Below are 22,554 nucleotides of genomic sequence, written 5' to 3' on the forward strand. Positions count from 1 at the left end.
GGAAGGAAGCATCATTCTGTAAATGGTGCTAACTAATCAACCAATAAGAAGGGGGAAAATCAACTGTACTCTGTATGTTAAGCCAAGGTAAAGCCAGGTAGTGTTATATGCTAAATAATTTTTAAATTTAAAAAAGAAGAAAATAATGAGTCATCAGATAGTCAGAAAAAAATACATCAAGAAAAATAACCAGAGATTTTAACTACATGAAAATATATGTAACAACATAAAAAATAATAAAAGTAGAAAGGCTAGCAAAATAGTGGACAGAAATATAACAGCCGGACGCGGTGGCGCGCGCCTGTAGTCCCAGCTACTCGGGAGGCTGAGATGGGAGGATCGCTTGAGCCCAGGAGTTCTGGGCTGTAGTGCGCTATGCCGATCGGGTGTCCGCACTAAGTTCGGCATCAATATGGTGACCTCCCGGGAGCGGGGGACCACCAGGTTGCCTAAGGAGGGGTGAACCGGCCCAGGTCGGAAACGGAGCAGGTCAAAACTCCCGTGCTGATCAGTAGTGGGATCGCGCCTGTGAATAGCCACTGCACTCCAGCCTGGGCAACATAGCGAGACCTCGTCTCTAAAAAAAAAAAAAAAGAAAGAAAAAAAAAAAAAAGAAATATAACAAAGGGTGCCTGCCCATACCACCTAAGAGGTGAGCCTACATAAAATGATACATCAGCACTCAGGCTGAGAGATCAAGAGGTAAAAGGACACAGATAACTGAGATGAAAGGAGATAGTGAAAACCAAAAGGAAAAAAAAAAACAGTTCATGTTACAGTGCTGAGGTCCTAAGTGAATTTGTCTTAATTTCTTTACTGTAATGTGTAAAAACATCAAATGTTAGACAAGTAGGCTTACGGGAATAGTAAAGCACCAAAAAAACAGACCTTACAAACTCAACCCCCCACATACTAGAGGGCAGGAACCAGCTCCCCTGGTTAACATGCCCCACGGCACCTAGTCACAATGTTTCATACATGGTACACTCTCAAATTATTTGCAGACTGACAGCCGGCTGGCTTCAAGAAACAAATGTGGAACTCACAGAGTATCCTGGCTCTTTCTAACACATAATGAAAAAAAAATCATTAAAGCAATCAAAAGACATGTGCATTTTGTAACTGCTTGTGACTTCTTGAACCAGAGTATCTGCTTTCTACCATAATAGTCTAAACACTTCTTCAGCTTGCTCTCTATAACCAAATGTTAAGTGTGTCAAATGTTTCTCAGGCCTTGATTTGTGTACACAATCTAAACATGACATTGACCTAGAATTTACATTTGAAACTGAAAAAAAAAAGTGTGCACGTGTTTCTCTTAGTGCACATCTGTTTTTAATAATAAAGAAAATACCATTTGACTTCGGAGTAGGAGAAAGAAAAGCGAGGACAAACCCCAGATGCCCAAGGCAAGATTTATTTTAGGTAATCCTTCATAGTGTATGTATTATGAAAAATCATTTCCAAATGTGTCTTTCTCTTCTAAAAATGGTTCATTAAGCTTAAGTGGGAACTTAGCCACAAAAAAATGAGGTAAAAAAGGATTAATCAGAATTAATCTCAGTTCTTGCAAACTTGCATATGCAACAGAATTTTGTAAGAGCCAACTAGAATCACAGGATAGGGATGAAGTATAGGAAAGGTAAATCAGACTGCATTTATTATGAGAAAAGCTTCATATAATCATTTGTCAAAATTAATGATTTGACAAAGGAGGTTCATTCTGTACCTTTGAGTAAGTTTTAACCATTTATCCCTTTTGACTTTACTTTATCCCTATTTTTTGTATTTCTGAGACAGGTTCTCTGTCGCCCCGGCTAGAGTGTGGTGGCATCAGCCTAGCTCACTGCAACCTCAAACTCCTGGGCTCACACCATCCTCCTGCCTCAGCCTCCCGAGTAGCTGAGACTACAGACGTTCACCACTATACCTGGCTAATTTTTCTATTTTTAATAAAGACAGGGTCTCACTCTTACTCAGACTGCTCTTGAACTCCTGGCCTCAACCAATCCTCCTGCCTCAGCCCCTCAGAGTGCCAGGATCACAGGTATGAGCCACCTCACATGGCCTTATCTCTATTTTATTTACCTCTATTTATCTCATCCTTTGCTTAAAGAAAAAAGAGGAGAAAAAGGGCTACCGTCTTGTATTTGGAAGGGTTTTTCCAAAAAGGAACACCATTTTAGAAACCTCTGAATGGAAACATAATTTAAGATGAGTGATTTATTTCTCACTAACATGGCACAGTAGCCCACAATATAAGCTAACTAAATAAAACATCCTTCCATGATCTTGAAATATCCTCTTCAGCTCAGGCTACCATCATTTCAGTAAATGGCTCTAGGTTACCCTTTTATATTTAATCTTTAGTTCAGGCCTTATCTTCTTCTTCGAAGAGCTTTATTTAATTTTCCATGAAGAGCTTTGAATGTCTGCTTCTTAAGCTTATTTAAGTTGGCAGTATTTTGTTTTCAAAGTTCAAACTTTGATTCACCAAGTCTTCTCAGTCACTTGAAGCCACGAAACCCAAAGTGTTTCAAGTGGACAACAGACATGACAGCCTGATTTTCTCCCTCAACGTCTTTAAGACAAAAAAATGTGAATACAGATTCTCTATGCATAAAACCTTCACAGTATTTATTAAAATGGTCAGTTGCATAATTATTTGACATATTAATAGTATACTGTTAGAACACTCCAAAAAATAATAATAAAAGGATGATTACATATTTTTGGTTGATCTATTGGGGTATAACAGGGCCATTAATCTGATGGCTCACTCAGCAAATACTGATTGAGCCCATGCTCTGTGCCAGACACTGGAGAAAGAACACTAAACTGAAGATACATGGTCCCTAGCCTCAGAAACCTCATAGTCTAGGGAGGAAGACAGACATTAAACAAATCATCTTGTAACCACATGCAAACTGCATCAAGTGCTATGAAAGAAACAACAGGGTATCCAATTTCGATTAGGAGGGATCAGTTATTCAATTGTATAACAGAAGTAATTTTTTTTTTTTTTTTGAGACAAGAGTCTCCTCTGTTGCCCCAGCTAGAGTGCAGTGGTGTCACCATAGCTCACTACAACCTTAAACTCCTGGGCTCAAGTGATTCTCCTGCCTCAGCCTCCCAAGTAGCTGGGACTACAGGCGTGTGCCACCATCCCGGGCTAATTTTTTCTATTTTTTGTAGAGACAGGGTCTCACTCTCGCTCAGGCTGCTCTTGAACTCCTGGCCTCAAGCAATCCTCCCATCTTTACCTCCCAGAGTGCTGGGATCACAAGTGTGAGCCACCTCCCTGGCCTGCAGAAGTGATATTTGAACCAGACCCTGAAGAATGAATGGGGGTTTGACAGATGGAAAGCTGGGCCCTACAAGTGGGGACACTTTCCGGGCAAAAGGACCAGCATGTGCCCAGGCCACAGTGTGAGGAAGAAGGGGTGAGAGTGGACACCAAGTAAGTGTCCACTTACCTGGTCTAGTCCAGGTGTGGGTGAGGGGGCCTGGACCAGAGTGATAATGAAAGAGATGGAGACAAGTGAGCAGATGAAAATGTACCCGACAGAACTGGCAGGCCTTGAGGTCATGACTGGACAGAGAATACAAAACAACATGGAAAAATTAATAGAATACAATGTTTAATTTAAAAAGGACTTCAAATAATAAATGATTCAACTAAGAAAATATGGATTTGAAAAAGTGAATCTGGCAATAGGCTTATACTGTAATACAACATAACTTTTATACTTGTAAAAATACTTCCCAAAGGAAATGTATTGCTAAATTACAGTATATCCAACTGACAGAAAACCACTGAAAACACAGACAAAAACTTGTAACTATACACAAAAAAGGATATAATAAATTTTAAAGTGCAAAATATATAATTGCAGATACAATATGACCAAGCTATCTTTTTTTCTTTTTTTCCCTGTTGGCACCTCGATCTTGGGCAAGCTATATATATCAATTTTTTTTTTTTTTTTTTTTGAGACAGAGTCTCACTCTGTCATCTGGCTAGAGTGCAGTGGTTTCATCACAGCTCACTGCAACCTCAAATTCCTGGGCTCAAGCAATCCTCCTGAGTAGCTGGGATTACAGGCATGCTACCATACCCACCTAATTTTTTCTATTTTTGGTAGAGACAGAGTCTTGGTCTTGCTCAAGTTGGTCTCAAACTCCTGACCTCAAGCGATCCTCTTGCCTCAGCCTCCCAGAGTGCTAGGATTACAGGCGTGAGCCACCATGCCTGGCCCAAGCTATATTCTTAAAAAGCTAACGTTTAAGAGAAAATATTTGAAATAGTATAGTACTTTTTGTTTGCTAATGACAGAATGTTAAACAATGTAAATATTTAGTAAAAATACATTGAGAAAAGGAATCAAGCAAATTAGAAAGTATATATAAAAGATATCAATAGAAATACATTTCTGTTGCAGTACCAATATCGTAATATGAATCACTGTTACCTTTCTTTAATGAATGCAATGCTGAAGTGAAAAAGGTCAAATAACCAGGAGGCTGGGGTGAGCCACTGAAGTCAAAGTACCCGAGTACTCCAGGCTGTAGGAACAAAAGCAGAGGTAGGTAACTAAGGCACAGTGTAGCGAAAGGTATTTTAAAATAAGACATGACACTATTAGGTGACAATTATTGCATTTTGTTGCATTTCATTTTTTTTTATTACTCAAATAGTTTATTTCAACTTTTATTAAAAACAAACCAAATCCAGTAACTTTTCCAATGCCTTACTAGAGGGTTGCCTCACAACTGAACCATCATTTATGGAGGGGTGTTGCATTTCATTTTCTTAAAAAAGCCTAACCACATGAGAAAGGTGCCAAGTCGGCGTTGAACTTCCCCTCCATTTGGACAACCAACAGGGTAAGGGATGGAGCTGTAGCAGCTCTGATGGGATTGCACAGTGGTTATTCAGGGGCATTCAATGCTGAAATTTCCTCTCCCCCTAAGTAGGTCTTTCCACCCTCTCTTGACAACACAACTCTCCCAGGCCCCTGGCTCAAAACCTCACCATCAAGTTTAGGCGCTCATTCACTTTTGTTTAACTCCAGGCAAGCTATGTCAATAATTCTTTGTAACCTTTTTCAGATGTCTCCAATTGCTTCCTCTCACTCATTCCAAACATACTTCACACCTTGCTTAAAATCAGTTTAAATCTCACTGGCTTCACCTGTGATCAAGCCCCTTCAAGGGGTTCCCTCCCTACCCCGTAACCCAGAACCCACTGTCTGGTCAGTCTGCAGAGGACCCACCTCCTGCCCTCTGGCTCCTCCACCCACCCAAACTCATTTCCACCTGCTCATTTCCTTTCTCTAAGCTTAGCATAGAATGTCTCTTCATTCTGCCAAACCAGTTAAGGGTCCCCTACTGTACCGGAAGACAATTTTTCCACAGACTGGGGGACAGGGGGTGGGCAGGGAGCAAAGCTTATAGCGTGGTCCCTAACAGGCCAGGGACCAGTACCAGCCTGTGGCCTGGAGCAGGGGTGTTGGGGACTGCAGCCCTACTGGATACATTCTGCCTTCCTGCTCACAATCATTTCTTCCTTCTTTGAAGGCTCTATGGCACTTATTCTGTCTGGTTTTGTTCAGTAATAATCATATCTGTCTTAAAAGCTAAACTGTAAGATCCCTGAGGAAAGGGGGCTGGGCTACCTAAGCTCAAGTCCAGGCTCTAATGGCTGAATGAATAACATTGGTTGAAACCTTCAATATGCAGCCTCAGTTTCCTGATGTGGCAAACAGGGACAATTCTTCATGGGATTATTGTGAAGGAGGAGCCTGATGAATTGCAAAGCACTAGGCAAATGAAAAGAATCCTTCTTTCCAGCCCTAAGGCACTTGGCACCATGCTCTTAGTAAGTAACTGTGGAAGCTGATCTGATCACTGGGACAAAATCAGATCCAAAGTTAAGGTGGACATTTCAACTCTTGGTAAAATTTAAAATCAGCATGTTGCACAAAAGAGGAAACTTCTGATTTGTAGTGGAACATACTATTTTTCTAATCTAGACCACTTGCTTATTTTAAGATTCACCTTTATTTTTTTATTATTATTATTTTTTGAGACAGAGTCTCAATTTGTTGCCCAGGCTAGAGTGAGTGCCGTGGCATCAGCCTAGCTCACAGCAACCTCAATCTCCTGGGCTCAAGCCATCCTACTGCTTCAGCCTCCTGAGTAGCTGGGACTATAGGCATGCGCCACCACGCCTGGCTAATTTTATGTATATATATTTTTAGTTGGTCAATTAATTTCGTTCTATTTTTAGTAGAGACGGAGTCTCGCTCAGGCTGGTTTTGAACTCCTGACTTCGAGCAATCTGCCCGCCTAAGCCTTCCAGAGTGCTAGGATTACAGGCATGAGTCACCATGCCAGGCTAAAGATTCACCTTTAAATAAATCAATTGGTTTTCATGCTGATAGAAACTGAGACAGAATACTTAATCCTAACATTTAAAAAAAAACAGCAAACAGCCAATTTCACAAACAACTGAGGAAATAGGAAAGTTTTTTTGTTTTTTTTTTTTTTGAGACAGAGTTTCACTTTGTTGCTCAGGCTACAGTGAGTGCCCTGGTGTCAGCCTAGCTCACAGCAACCTCAAACTCCTGGGATCAAGCGATCCTACTGCCTCAGCCTCCCAAGTAGCTGGGACTACAGGCATGTGCCACCATGCCCGGCTAATTTTTTCTGTATATATTAGTTGGCCAATTAATTTCTTTCTATTTATAGTAGAGATGGGGTCTTGCTCTTTCTCAGGCTGGTTTTGAACTCCTGACCTCGAGCAATCCGCCCACCTTGGCCTCCCAGGAAAAGGCAGAAAGTTATTAAAAACAGGATTTTCTCTTGCCCTACTCCTTCAAAACATTTTTATGAAGCCAACCTATAACTGGCTTAAAGTAGAACTATATTGTATTTGGGTTCTTAAAGTTTCAAACCATGCCTATGGCTATAATGGTATAATAAGCTTTCTTTCATATTAAGAACAAAGAAAGACAAAATATTCAGAAATTCTACTCAATTAATATTGGACACAAAAAAACAAAAATGGAAACTAAATAAAAGAAAATAAACTCATTTAAGTATCTTTAAATTTTAACCAATCTCCCAAACCAAATGGATTAAATTCATTTTATTAATAAATGTTCCATGGCTAGAGGTTAAATAAGGTGAATTTTACCCCTCTTCCCATATCACATCATCTTAGGTTGTTTCATGGAAGTGGATTTTCAGCCCATAAACACATATACATCTACATGCATGTGTGTAATTATGTATGTATATACATACACATACACACATGTGTACACACATTAATGGAAATAAAATAAATATGAACTGAGTCTCTAAGGGAAATTCAAATTAAACCTTTAAAAATTAATAAAAGTTGGACCATTTGCAGATGTCCTTTGTGGACAATTTCTATAGTGTAAATGTTTATTCTGGCCACTGACATTGCCACCGCAGTTTCTATATAGCTTGGACAAAGGAGCCTCTCTATCTTCAGAAGAGCTGGTATTGAGATTTTCAAGTAATCTGACCAAAAAAATTCAGCAAATAATACAATGCAAAATAACCCTACAAGCAAAACTGCTTCTACTTTTCACTGCCAAAAAAAGATAAGATTCAGGCCGGGTGCGGTGGCTCACGCCCGTAATCCTAGCACTCTGGGAGGCCGGGGTGGGCAGATCGATCGAGGTCAGGAGTTCGAAACCAGCCTGAGCAAGAGCGAGACCCCGTCTCTACTATAAATACAAAGAAATTAATTGGCCAACTAATATATAGAAAAAATTAGCCGGGCATGGTGGCGCATGCCTGTAGTCCCAGCTACTCGGGAGGCTGAGGCAGTAGGACTGCTTGAGCCCAGGAGTTTGAGGTTGCTGTGAGCTAGGCTGACACCAGGGCACTCACTCTAGCCTGGGCAACAAAGTGAGACTCTATCTCAAAAAAAAAAAAAAACAAAAAAAAAACCAAATTATGCAACCATTTCCCCCAAATTTCAATGTCTTCCCAATAGAAGCTATACCATTATTTATGAAATTAGCTACACAGATTTCAGTCTCCTTTAGTTCTTGCTTAAATCTGAAAGAAGAGTTTGGGAAATAAAACACACACATATATGTGCATAGAGACCTTTCTAGGTCCAAGCCCCTGTTTGCTCAGATGAAAATAAACCACCGACTGGTTCAAAGCACACAGCTCTAAGGCTGTCTAACTGTACTTAATGCCTTGGGCAGCCTGCTTTCAGGTGAGCTGGCCGAGTGCACGAGCCAGCCTGACATCGGGTACCTGAAATCAGGTTTCAAGCCCTGCTAATACCTAGGGGTGTCCCTCCTGACTCTGATGATTGCCAATGTGTAAAGATCATCCGACCCCAGCTTACAGCGGTGGTGTTTCTATTATTTGACTTCCAGATGCTTAAACAGCTACTAGGTGAACAGTCATAAGAACAACTGCCACTGTTCCTCTTTCCTTCACTTGACCAACCAAAGGTTCCACCAGAACACACCAAGGTGGCAAGAAACCTCTACCACCTTATCTCCTGCCACTCTCCCCTTCCCTGGCCCCCACCAATCCTGTTCCTCCCTCAAGGTATTTGCACTGTTCCCACCTCCTGGAGCACTTTCTCTAACCTCCTCAGGGATTGGTCACATAGCCTTCACTTTATTTAGGTTTCTGTTCAAATCTCATTTCCTCAGAGAAGTTGGCCCTGTCTTCTAAAATAGCTGTGCCCTTCCCCCCTGCACCCAAATCTACCATATCACCCTTTGTTGTTATTCTTTGTAGCACTTATTACTGAAATTATTATATATTAGTTTCCCAGGGTTGTCCTAACAAATTACTACATATTGAATGGCTTAAAACAACAGAAATTTGTTCTCTCACAGTTCTGGTGGCTAGAAATCCAAAATCAGGATGTCAACATGGCCATACTCTCCCTGAAGGCTGTAGGGAAAAACCGTTTCTTGTCTCTTCCTAGCCTCTGGTGACTCCAGGCATTCCTTGGTTTGAGGCTGCATCCCTCCAATTTCTGCCTCTGTCTCCACATGGCCCTCTTGTCTCTGTCCTCTCCTCTTCTGATCAAGACACCAGTCTCTGGATTTAGGACCCACCCTAAATCCAGGATGATTTCATCTCAAGACCCTTAACTAATTACATCTACAAAGACCCTATTTCCAAATAAGGTCACATCCTGAAGTTCCATGCAGATTGGAGGATACTATTCAACCCAGTACACTTCATTTGTTTACCTATTTGTTGTCTAACTCCATGAAACAAGAGACTCTCTCTTGTTCATCACTACATGTCTCCAGCTCAGAGAATGCCTGGCACAGAGCAGGTACACAATGAACATTTGTTTAAGAATGAATGGGGATAAAAAGATGAATAAGGCCGGGCGCGGTGGCTCACGCCTGTAATCCTAGCACTCTGGGAGGCCGAGGCGGGCGGATTGCTCAAGTTCAGGAGTTCAAAACCAACCTGAGCGAGACCCCGTCTCTACCATAAAAATAGAAAGAAATTAATTGGCCAACTAATATATATATATATAAAAATCAGCCGGGCATGGTGGCTTGTGCCTGTAGTCCCAGCTACTCGGGAGGCTGAGGCAGGAGGATCACTTGAGCCCAGGAGTTTGAGGTTGCTGTGAGCTAGGCTGACGCCACGGCACTCACTCTAGCCTAGGCAAGAAAGCGAGACTCTGTCTCAAAAAAAAAAAAAAAAAAGATGAATAAGACAAAGCTCCCCAATCAAGTTTACAATTTAGCAAAAAATAGGACACAATCAGTGCCAGATTTTACCTAGACCCATTTTGTGTATTTTTAATTCCATCCCTTCACGTGCAGTATATTTAGTACCTGTTATGAGGAGTTGAAACAGGCTATTTATAGGAGGCCAGGAAATCCTCATCGGTATAAAATGTTTCTTTTCTAAGTAGGCACCATCTGTATAGCAGTATAACATAAATTTCAGCAGATGATGCACACTCCCTCTAGTGGCCATGAGAATAGTTAACTACGTTGGTATGTTTTTTGCTCAATGGCATTTGAAATATTTCTGCACTAATGTTAATTCACACCTTGAAATATAAAACTATTTTATTCACAGTGCTATAAAATTATGAATTGACAGAAACAGTACCTACATGCTCAACATCCAGAGTAGAATTTTACTATCGTGTGAGAATACCAGGTGCTAGGCATTCTATTAATAGGTTTTTCTCCAAAATGTTCAGGTTTTTCTGTCACCTGGCAATTCATCTAACCATCGTCTTCCACTCAAAAGAAATTCCTAAGCCTTCTCCCATCTCCCTTACATTTAAAACAATTTGGTTTACTGAACTGCTAAGAATGAATGAATGCATCTTACATAAATGCTCTTAAATGGATAAATTATAGAAGTTCACAAAAAGATTTAGGAAATAATTTGGCTACAGATCCAAGATAATAGTTCTAAATAATCATGCTGTTGGCATTTGATGGACAAATTGTAAGGTACAAGTCAAATGATTGTGTAAGGCAACAAATCCAAAGAATAAAAAAGAAAGCATTATTGATGTAGAAGTTACCAATATCTAAGACAAATGATGCCTAAACAAATACTGAAATTGGAAGAGCCATAAAACTAGTGACTGAAAATTACATTACCATTACTCTGTCCTATCACCCTTTTAGTCAACTTAATGTTCACCAAAATAAAAATGACACTGGGTTCTATTTGACTATACTGCCCACAGTAATAAACTACATTTTCCTATCTGTACCTTAAATAAAGAGGAAGAGCCATCAAGGACACAGTAAGAAGTAGAATTTCTTAATATGGCTTGCAATGAAATTAGTTAGAGCTCTTGATCTCCCTTTGTAGGTATCCCTGGCAGCTTCACTTCAGTTTTTAGCTACATTCATTGTTTAAGCATTAGTGCTTACCTGGGAAGAAAATTCTAGACCCTATCCTGTCTGAATATTACGATTATCATGCCACTCCCACTTCTGCAGAATAAATGCTAATGACCCAATTAATAATAAGAAATGGCAATGGGACTTGTGTACCTGTGGATTTAAAAAAAAAAAGGAATGGCAAAAATCTGCTGCCTTAACAGTAAGTCAAGAGCCATGGCTCCATCCTTTATCAGTATTTATTCTTGAAACCATTCATAGAGAAAAAAGTTACAGCCAAATTAAGAAGTTAACACCTTCAAAATATTTCTATCATAAAAGAAAGAGGTTCAAAAATGACATAAAATAGTTAATCATTGAAAGTTTTAATCTCTAGATAGATATGTTTCAACTTGGGGAGCTTAAGCATTTCTCTGAGGAAGGATCATAGTAGACAAGAAAGGATTTTAGGAGCCAGAAGACATGGGCTATAGTCCAGGCACCACTTAGGTAAATCACAGCCTCTCTGTACCCTAGCTTCTTAATCTGTTCGAAGGAGCTGTTACACAATTTCTAACTCCCTCACATGGCTGCTGGGAACATCAGAAGTGAAAGCACATGAAGCCTGAAGGGTACTTATCGATGCATAGTTTACTCATCATTTCCTTGATAATAATGACTACAGTATTTCAGAATTTTCAAAGTACTCATAATTTTCACCCTTTAATGTCTTTTGGTGATCTTTAAGTAAGTTAAAGGTAAAATTGTTCTTCCAGAAATTGTTTCTGGGCTCGAAGTCATATTTTGTAAGCATAAAACTACGGTTAATGATTAGCAATCTGATTTGGGTAGCTTTGAGATATCTAAGTCAAATAAAATATTTTCCACAGGTTAAAAACTTCTACTCTTCTAGGTAATTCAATATAAAATCACCTGAAATAGGCTTTTGAAAGAATTCAACTGTAGGACTTATAAAAATTCAACCAAGATACAATTAGAGCACTCCGTTTTATAATAGAAAAAGCACATTTGAATGAAGTTTAGTATACATATAATAAAAGTTTATGTCAATAGAGAAAAATTTCTTATTTCAGGATATCATCACTTCCCAAGTAATGAATGCTAACTACAATTTTATGATGGCCCAAACTGTTCACAAATATCTGGATTAGAGATAAATCTATAATTAATCAATATGGCTTTTTGAATATCACCAAATACCCTCCTACAAAATATCACAAATACATCTACAGATATAATTCAAGCAAAAAACCAATCCCTGTCATTATGACAAACCTCAGAAGTGTCACAAAAACATTAATTCTTTCCACCTAATTTTAAATTTACTTAAATTTAAATACACTTGATATTAAAATCCATATTTATAAAAAATATAAATTAGGAGATAAGGCTCTTGAGCAAAACAAGTATTTTTCACAGTACTTCTTTAAATTAGCAAAGTCTTTCACATATTTAAAATATATAGAGGGTTTTTCTTTTTGTTTTTTGGAGAAAAGAAATAGTCTGAGTAAAAGTTGAATATCAGGAACAGTTCTACTGATGACAATCTAACCACTCCTCACTCTAGTCCCCCACCGATAACATTCCAGGTCTCCAGTCAAGGCACTGTTCAATTTTCATCCTCTCTCTGCCAATACTGCCACTATTATAAACAGACAAGCTTCCAACTATTAGATTGTGGCATTCTGGGTGCCACATGAAAAAAGATGCATTTGTACTAACGCCTGTGATATATCATCTTAAGGCCTTAATTGGGCAAACTCTGAACCATTTAGAGAAGTGTTTTTTGTTGTTGTTTTAAGACACAGTCTTGCTCTGTCACCTGGGCTAGAGTATAGTGGCATCATCATAGCTCACTGCAACTTCAAACTCCTGGGCTCATGCAATTCTCCTGCCTCAGCCTCCTAGGTAGCTGGGACTATAGGTGTGAACCACCACACAGGCTAAGTTTTCTCTTTTTTGTAGAGATGAGGTCTCACTCTTGCTCAGGCTGGTCTTAAACTCCTGAGCTCAAGAGATCCTCCCACCTCAGCCTCCCAGAGTATTAGGATTAGAAGTAAGAGCCACCGTGCCCAGCCAATTCTGAACTGGGGCAATTCAGTTCTGAATGGGGGCAATTTTGACTCCTAAGGGACATTTGGCAATGTCTGGAGCTATTTTTAGTTATGGGGAGAGAGGTGCATCTAGTGGGTAGAGGCCAGGGATATTGCTAAATATCCTGCAAAGCACAGGACAGTCCCCCACAACACAGAATTACCTGACCCCCAAATGTCAATTGTGCCAAGGTTGAGAAACCCTAATTTAGTGGATTATTCAAAAGCAAATTGTGCTCTAGGCTGGGGCCTCCAAAAATTCCTTTAACTTTCCTATTCCTATTCATTAAACAGTGAAAACCATGACAGTGATTTCACTTCCAGGTCTAGAATTTTGTCTCTATGTTATTTTACAGAGCACATATGAAATTGACACAGCTTCTTTCTTTCTTTTTTGAAAAGTTAAAAATTCCTTAATTTTTTATTCCTGGTACTACTAACACAATTTACAGGGCAATATACCTGATGTAATGAAAAGAACAAAAAAAAGGTAAAGCTACAACAGATAAAAGACCTCAGGAATGCACATCTAATTGACACTACATTGCATTAATCGATAGCCGCACTTTTTACAAACTGTGGCTATGACACTCCTGAACAAGAAGGGTTTCCTGTTTAAGATGCAGTAACCTTTGTGACTATGGATCATCGTTTCTTCTGTGGCAGATTAATTTTACAGTCCCTCTAATGCATTTAGGACGACTGTCTCAAAGTAACCTACAGTTTTCCTGACAACTCCCTGCTCTCTCTCCTGCTGAGAACTACAGCCCTTTTCTGCTGTTTTTAGAAGCTTCTGCTACCATATCCACCACTTCCACCACCAGATCCATAACCACCACCATATGGACTGCCTGAGCTTCTTCTACCAAAACTGCCCCCTTTCATGGGTCCATAATTTGATTGCTGTTATCCACTATAATTTCCAAAATCATTATAGTTCCCACCACCACCATAGTTACCTCCAAAATTTCCTCCTTCATTGTAACCATCATATCCTCCTCCACCACCATCATATCCACCACCTTGGTTTCCATATCCTGGTCCACCACCACAGCCCCCTCTACTACTGTAACCAGGACCGCTGCCATAGTTGCCACCATCGCCTCCAAATCCATTGTATCCACCATCACCTCCTCCATAACTACCTCTGCTGCCACCACCTCCACCACCATAGCCTCCTCTTCCACCAAAGTTTCCACCACGGCCAAAATTACCTCCACCACCTCCAAAGTTTCCTCCACGACCCATAAAGTTGCCAGATCCACTTCCCCGACCTCTTTACAATCCAGCAGACTGCATCTCTTGTTTAGAAAGGGCCTTTTTCACTTCACAATTATGCCCATTAATAGTGTGGTATTTCTGAACAACAATTTTATCAACAGTATCATGATCATCGAAAGTTACAAAAGCAAATCCTCTCTCTTTTCCATTCTGCCTGTCTTCCACAACCTATGGTTTCAATCTTGCCATACTGTTCAAAGTAGTCTCTCAAATTATATTCTTCTGTATCTTCTTTAATACCACCAACAAAAATTTTCTTCACTGTTAGATGGGCACCAGGCTTTACAGAATCCTCTCTAGAAACAGCTCTCTTTGGTTCCACAACACGCCCATCAACCTTGTGTGGTCGAGCACACATTGCTGCATCCACCTCTTCAACACAAGAGTAAGTCACAAAACCAAAGCCCCTAGAACGTTTTGTTTGTGGGTTTCTCGTTACCACACAATCTGTGAGTGTGCCCCATTTCTCAAAATGTTCTCTTAAGCTATCATCTGTAGTTTCAAAGCTCAGACCACCAATAAACAGTTTTCTCAACTGCTCTGGTTCCTTTGGATCATGGCCCTCCATTTTGAGACCGGACTCACCTTTTTCAAGTCGAGTTCAATGACACAGCTTCTTTCCAAGCTGTACTATGTGGTATGTTTCACAAGATAAATGGTTACCTAAGTGCTTGACTCCCCAGTTCTTTCACAATTAACAAAGTATTGTCTCTTGCCAACTAGACAATTTCATCTCAGTGAGAAGCAAAAGATGATACTAACACAATAAAACTATCCACAGCTTCTGGAGGAAATCATTTTAAAGGCTGATAGAAGGGACCGAGAGGTTCCATCTTGGTGGCACTCTTCATTTCCCATTTTAAAGGCAGTCTAATCTTGGTCATACATCACTCTAATTAAGTGGGCTGCCAAAAGCCAACTATGAGTAATGTCATCAACATCAGTCTATTGGGAGCTCCACGTCAATACTTCAAGCATAATCTTTAAAAATACTGCTGCAAGGCAGATAGAATGCCAAAGCTAAAGACAAGGAACCATCCTTGATGCTCAGTCATAAATGTGCACTTGTCTCTCTCCTACAGATGCAACTAGAGAGAACACAAGGAAACATCAAGGCAATAAACAAGAAAGGATTAGAAAGATCTCTGAGATAGATGTTCAAGGGCATTGCCTCAAAAATACTTTACAACCAAAAACTTATGCACCTTCTTCTGTCTGCCTCTTTCCAACTTCTACACTTCACTGAAGCCAAAAGAATGAGTAGGAATTATCTGAGCCAACTCCCTTACATTAGAGATGAGAAATCTGAGTGAAACTCAGAAATGAGAGACTTGCTAAGTCAGGGCTAAAACCTGCTAAAACCTAGGCCTCTAGAATCCTGGTTGAATCCTCTTCCTTTATCACATGACCTCTGCTAACAACTGAAGCAGAAAAACTGGGTCAGAACTTTCCGGATACAAATCTCTGATAGAGATGAAAATTATAACAAAGGTACATCTCAGCCCTTTAATTAGACTAAATGATCTCAATATTTACACAGTTGTTTTGGAAGGGTAAACTCATGCAGTATAATAACTGATGTTCCATAGCTCTTCTCTCATTTCTTTCCTTGTTAGAAAAGACTGAGTGAAAATTTAAAGAAAAAAAAAAAGAATATCAATCAAAACTGGGCACAGTGTTTTACAAAAGTCCCAACGAAGCATAACTAAATGATGACCTCTTGGCCCTTATAGATCATTTTTATCAATTATTTTACTTAATTACAAAACAAAGTATATATTTACTGTATCTAAGTAGAGAATTCTAGCAGGTATTATGCATGTTTTAAATGCTCTCAACAGTACTAAATATCCAGGATTTTTCCCATGATGTCATTTTTACTGATAACAAGTTTTCATTTATTGCGACTACATTCTAGGCATTTTTGATGTCTTGTCTCCTTTATCCTGTTTTACACATGAGAAAACATAGGCTTAAAAAGGTTAAGTAACTGACCCAAGGCCACACAGCTCAGTAACAGAGCTGAGCTTCGACTCATGTTCTTCTGACTCCCAATGCTTTACCACCTTGCTGTGCCAGCACCAGTGACTCTGCCTCTCTCTACTGCAAATCTACACGAAACTCACTTATCACAACATTATTGCACTTAAAGAGTTAAAGAACTCTCAAGAAAACCCTGGGGCAGGCCCCTAATGCCCAGCAGGTGAGTAAATCACCCTAAATCAAAGACCCAGTTAGTGCTGCCAAAGGGACCAGGCCCAGGTGCTAGGCCTCCTAGTATAGCTCTCACCTCCCAACCTGCCCAAGCCAAATGGGAACCAGCCTGAGAGATACACAGAATTCCATCTGTTATCCACATAAGCTTAAGGAATATTTACTGTGATGCATATCTAAGACCTATAAGCTAAATAATTAGATATTAACACTGCTGCTTGGGGAATCTGCTAATAGTTAACACACAAACAGAATTTCTAACATGATTTTTTAAAAAAAGCTATAAGTGGTGAAAAAATTCATATCCAATCTATTTAAAATACACACTGCAAAAGGTAAAATTCAACCAGTCACAATTCCAAATCGTCAGTGAGGTTGAGGTTCATATGTTTTTTAATCTCTATCAGCTATTTATGGTCTTGATTTTTGTTGTACCTAAGTATCAAGTATTTACTTGTTGTACCCAAGTATGATTTTACACTAGCATTGACGAGTTTTTTGTGGAACTATTTTTATAACTTTTTGAGACTACATATTTTAATTATCCCAATACTGGCCCCTCAATAATAAACTGTCCTGAACATGTATTAAAGATCCTGCAAAAATAGTTTATCAAGGATTAAAGATGGCAATGGGAAAGCAGAAGAGAAGCCATGTTGGGAAAGTTAGGAAACTTTCTGTAAATATGACCCTTAAATAGTTATGCCCTTAATAAAATGGAAAGGAACACATTTCCAGTTTAAAAAAAAAAAAGCTAAACTATTACTGAGAAGAAAAGCCGGGCATCTCATATAATGTTTGAAATAACATCCACAGAAATTTGCAGCTGTACATAAATTGCAAGTTAATTCTCATGCACTCTAAGTTAACTGTGAGGCAAGCTGAAAGTTTACTGAAAATTCCCAAAGAACAGACAAGATTTTGCAAGTATCCTATTCTCTTAAAATTCAGTTGGCCAAACCATCCTTATCAGTAGCTCAAAAAGTATTTAACTGGGGCTTATCTATAATGTGACCTTTTAATTGCTGCGATTCAGGAAGTATTAAAAAAAAAATTCTTAATACAAACAATCCAATACAACCAGTGAAAGGCCTTGGGAGGAGATATGAAAGACAGGTACCTCGTAGTCTGAGAGAAAATCTAGTAATTCTGATTGAGATGGGATGTAGAGAAGTGGTTTCATCACCCGGCGGACAAACTTCTCAATGTAAACAGCACTCATGGGGCCTTTGTATTCGATTGGTCCAAAACTAGTACCAAAAAAATAAAAATTAAAAAATAAAAATAATATACCATGCATTAAACCTGTAATGTATAACTAAAATCATCAACACCACAAAATGAAACTGTCTTGTTTTAGGATCTGACTGGGTCATAGGTAAATAACCTGCTTTGCTCAGGAGGTGACTGAATGGCATATAAGCATTTTACGTGAGAGGAGGTACAAGTGGCTCTTAATCTTCTACGAGCTTAATTCAACTGCAAACTGAATTTCTGAACAAAGAACAGTCATTCTAGTCTTTGGGGAAAAAAATTTAATTCCCATGATACTTCTTTAAAAAGAAAAGAAAAACAATAAAGGCAGCCCTGGACAGATCATGTGAAGGATTCTAGGACTTCAACTACACAATTCAATGTAGGTGGGCACATTTTCTTTCTAAACGTCACTCTGAAATAAGGAACAAGTAGTTAGCCCTTTGGATACTAAAAAGTAGTTATTAACTACCTCCATGGGCACTTACACAAAGGATCACTAAATGAACCTTAAACCTATTTAAAGTTTTATTTCAACAACAACAAAAAATTACTGAAAGTATGAAGTCAGTGACCCATATAAATGATCTTCCTTCCTTTCTCTTCCAGCTGTACTTGGGGACACAGAAGAATTTGATTCAATATTGCTAAGTAATACCACCACCATTCAGTTCCTCCTAAGCTAATCAGAATTCTCACATGGCTCTCTTCAATCTCACACAATACCGTCATTGCCCAAATATAATTGGATGGTAGGTGGCTAGGAGAGGGGATATGGTGAAATTCAACAACTACATGACTATTCTTCTCTCCAAATAGAAACTGACATTAAGGTAACTGTTAATAGTGACAACAGAGCACAATAAAGAACTAAATAAATGCTATGATCACATTATAAAATAGTTACAGAAATACACACACACAAACACACGAGAAACAATTCTTCAGTGTGCACTGCAGAATGATGTCAAAGGAATTTTGCATGAAAAAAGTAAAAACATTTTCTACATGCACAGCTGGGAGACAGAGTTAAGAATTTTATAAATTCAAGACTTACTATTAATATAAATTAGTTCAATTTAAAAATTATCATTACCACTATCAACCCCATCAACCACCAACAATTTTTAATTTAAATGAAGAAATCAAAGCATTAACTTATTTTGTTCAGTCAAGAGAAGCCAACCAATCTGGAAACCTCATCTACTCAAGCAAATAGGCTTTGCTGAGTTTTCCTGGTATGAAGTTACAAGGGTCCTAGCAATTTGTAAATGCTAACAAGGTAAAGATGAGGGGCAGGCATTTCAAGGTAAGTACCAATCTCAAATTCCTCATCTGTAAAATGAGAGGGTTGAACATATTTCTAAAGTTCCTTTAATGTCCTTTCAATCTCTCTACAAAAGCTAAGAAAACAAATAGTATGTGACAATGCTGTATACTTACATATCCCAAAATGACATTTATACTCAATTCAAGGGAACTCTTCTTCATTTTAATGTCACATCAAGCTGCATCCCTCTCTGAACAGCTTGCAACCCCCCCCCACTAGACATCTGTGCCCTTTTCCAAAGCCAGAAAGAAACCCAGGGACCTCAGTAGGGCAAACTCATCATCCTGTTACAAAGCATAGAGTTTTAGAACCTTCAAGTACAACGCCTTGTACTTACCTTTGAAAAGAAAAAAAGTAACTCTGAGAAAGTATTCTTATATTCTAAAAAACCTGTACTTTCATCTTTAAAGTAGAGGCAGAATCTCCAAATCACTGGCCAAAAACTGAGGGGTAAACTTTGTGGTGCAGATATTAAAATTATAAACATCTAATATCCAGAGAAAAATATGTGGGTGGAGATGGGGTAGGAAAGTGAGTTTTTGTACAAATACTACCTAATAGCTCCTGGGAAGTAATACTATGTGCCACACATAGTTTATGTCAGAGACACAGAAGTGTGATGGAATGTGACAGAGAATCCACAAATTATAGTTTGTTGATGTCTGCTATAAACCCAATGACTAAGGCCCAGAAAGTTTGCGGGGAGGGAGTAAAGCCTAAAAAGTAAAGTTCTTAACTAATCATATCTCCTTTACTCATTTCACCTTCAAACAAACTCAAGCCAGTCACATTCAACAAGTCCAAAATCCCATCTCCTGTATCCAAAATCCTTCAAGCCAGATTTTTAGACATTACTTATTATTCACAGCAGGGTCTGGGCAGCACTGCAAAATCAAACACCAATATTTCTGCAGCATAACGAAGAAAGAGGCACCTTAAGTGGGATAAAGATCATAGGTAGCCTCTTGTTACTTTAGGCCAAATGAATATATCTGGTAACAAAATGTATGACATTCTTTCAGTGTTTCAGTCCTCTCTGTGACTCTGGAATTATGGATATCAGATTGTGGGCCTGTAGTAATTTTCTTCCCAGTAGAAAATATGGTAAGATATCCTCTTGACTAAACTATGCTGCCAGGTAACAGGATAAGAACTCCTGTGTCTGCCGGGCACGGTGGCTCATGCCTGTAATCCTAGCACTCTGGGAGGCTGAGGCGGGCGGATCGCTCCAGGTCAGGAGTTCGAAACCAGCCTGAGAAAGAGTGAGACCCCTGTCTCTACTATAAATAGAAAGAAATTAATTGGCCAACTAATATATATAGAAAAAATTAGCCGGGCATGATGGCGCACGCCTGTAGTCCCAGCTACTCAGGAGGCTGAGGCAGCAGGATTGCTTGAGCTCAGGAGTTTGAGGTTGCTGTGAGCTAGGCTGACGCCATGGCACTCACTCTAGCCTGGGCAACAAAGCGAGACTCTGTCTCAATTGAAAAAAAAAAAAAACCAAAAAAACTCCTGTGTCAGAATAAAGTAAAATAAAAAAATTTTAAAAATTAAAAAAATACAAGGACTCCTGTATGTTTTTATGCTGTAAAACACTTATAGAATATCTGAAATGTACAGCCATACAATAGAGTAACTGGTACTTTTAAAAAACAATGCTGTAGAATATGCAATGACATGAAAGATGCTCACAAAGGTGGGAAAAAGAAGTTTAGGAAATACTACCACTGCGCGATCCCATTTTTAGCTTAAAAAAAGGGGGGTTAGACATGTACATTCACCAGAGGATATAAATCAAAACAGAGTGATTACATATGGCTGATAAAACTATCATGATTCTTTTTTAAAAAATCTATTTTTGCTTATCTGTATTTTCTCTATTTTCTATAGTTAATATCTAATACTTTTATATAGAAAAAAACACAAAATTCATTTAAAAGTGGAAAAACCCACTGAAATTATAAACACTACTTGAAAGTTCTTACCTCCGATGATACAGATAAATTACAGGAAAATAAAAGAAGTGTTTCTGTTTTCTGCATTTCCCCTGGTTCCACCAACAGTTAATTGCCACAAACAACACCTGCAGAGTCAAAACAGGTTTTCAGATAACTATGAATAACTGAAAATTACCAAAATTTAAAAGATGAAATTATAAAAATGGAACTATTCCCCTCTCACTGAAACAGAAAGTATGAAAAAAACTATTTTGAGCTTTCAAAGAAAGTCATCATTTATCACTAAAACAAAAAACAAAGACATACTCTTTATCTATAGTGTCCAGCTAAGACTTGAAGTCTGGCCCAAAGGAAAACTATTTGCTCTGTATTTAAAGTAAGTGCCAATGAGCTTTTTCAAAGAATGATTACAGTAAAATTTAGAAGGATGTGTCTTTTGATAGTCAAACTGAGCATCTGAAAATGAAAAAAAATGTTACTACAAATATTAATAAAGCATCATAAATGTCAAAGGACCATTTTGAACAACTATTTTAAAAACTATTAATAAAGATAATTAATAATTAAAGCTATGCTCTCCAAGGTGGCATTGAATAGTATAAAGATAGACGCTAAAGTATTTAAGGAGAAGTGTCCCTATGTCTACAATTTACTTTGTAATGTATCAAAAATAAGATGGATAAATAGATGGATTGGGGCAGAGTTTCTCAACTTTGGCACTATTGCCATTTTGAGCTAAATGATTATGGGGGGTTGTTGGTTCTGTCTGTGTTTGTTATGAGGGGCTAGCCTACAAACAGGATGTAGGATGGAGGTGCATGTTTAACAGCTTTCCTTGCCTCTACCCACTAGATACCAGTAGCACCTCCCTCTCAAGTAGAGACAATCAAAAATGTCTCTAGACATGGCAAAATGTCCTGGTGGAGAAGGGGAGGGAAAAACTGCCTCCAGTTGAGGGCCCTGGATTAGAGGGATGATTACATAGATGAACTAATAAATTAACCATGTAAAATATTAATAGAATTTAGGTGGTGGGTATATATAAAATTCTTTCACTTTTGCTATACATTTGAAAATTTTCATAATAAATTATTGAAAAAATATCACGAGGCCAGGCGCGGTAGCTCACACATGTAATCCTAGCACTCTGGAAGGCCCAGGCAGGTGGATTGTTTGAGCTTGGGAGCTCGAGACCAGCCTGACCAAGAGTGACAAACCATCTCTACTAAAAAAAAAAAAAATAGAAAGAAATTAGCTGGACAATTTAGTGATGAGTCAGACTGTGAAAAAAAAAAGAATATAAAAGAAATATAGTTGAAAAAAAAACTTTTAAAAAAGAAAAGAAATTAGCTGGACAATTAATAATATAGAGGAAAAAATTAGCTGGGCATGGTGGTACATGCCTGTAGTCCCAGCTACTCAGGAGGCTGAGGCAGTAGGATTGCTTGAGCCCAGGAGTTTGAGGTTGCTGTGAGTGAGGCTGATGCCACCGCACTCTAGCTCGGGTT

At 38.7% G+C, this 22,554-nt stretch overlaps 1 protein-coding gene and 1 pseudogene across 3 annotated transcripts in view; both read right to left on the bottom strand.

Moving 5' to 3' along the window:
* TXNDC11 (thioredoxin domain containing 11) overlaps positions 1-22,554 on the bottom strand; it is a 71,610-nt gene that overhangs the window by 39,509 nt on the left and 9,547 nt on the right. Inside the window, exons 3-5 of one of the 3 annotated variants that reach the window (XM_012784548.2) lie at positions 21,074-21,171; positions 17,625-17,754; positions 4,473-4,566 (exon numbers count right to left, since the gene is read on the bottom strand). In XM_012784548.2, the coding sequence (XP_012640002.1) occupies positions 4,473-4,566; positions 17,625-17,754; positions 21,074-21,171 (322 nt within the window). The remainder of the gene's footprint in view (positions 1-4,472; positions 4,567-17,624; positions 17,755-21,073; positions 21,172-22,554) is intronic. The other 2 variants (XM_020281356.2, XM_075995109.1) reach the window with 2 other exon arrangements.
* LOC142862419 (heterogeneous nuclear ribonucleoprotein A3 pseudogene) lies at positions 9,755-17,602 on the bottom strand (annotated as a pseudogene).

This window comes from Microcebus murinus, chromosome 19 (assembly GCF_040939455.1).
Source record: "Microcebus murinus isolate Inina chromosome 19, M.murinus_Inina_mat1.0, whole genome shotgun sequence".
In the NCBI taxonomy this organism is placed as follows: Eukaryota; Metazoa; Chordata; class Mammalia; order Primates; family Cheirogaleidae; genus Microcebus; species Microcebus murinus.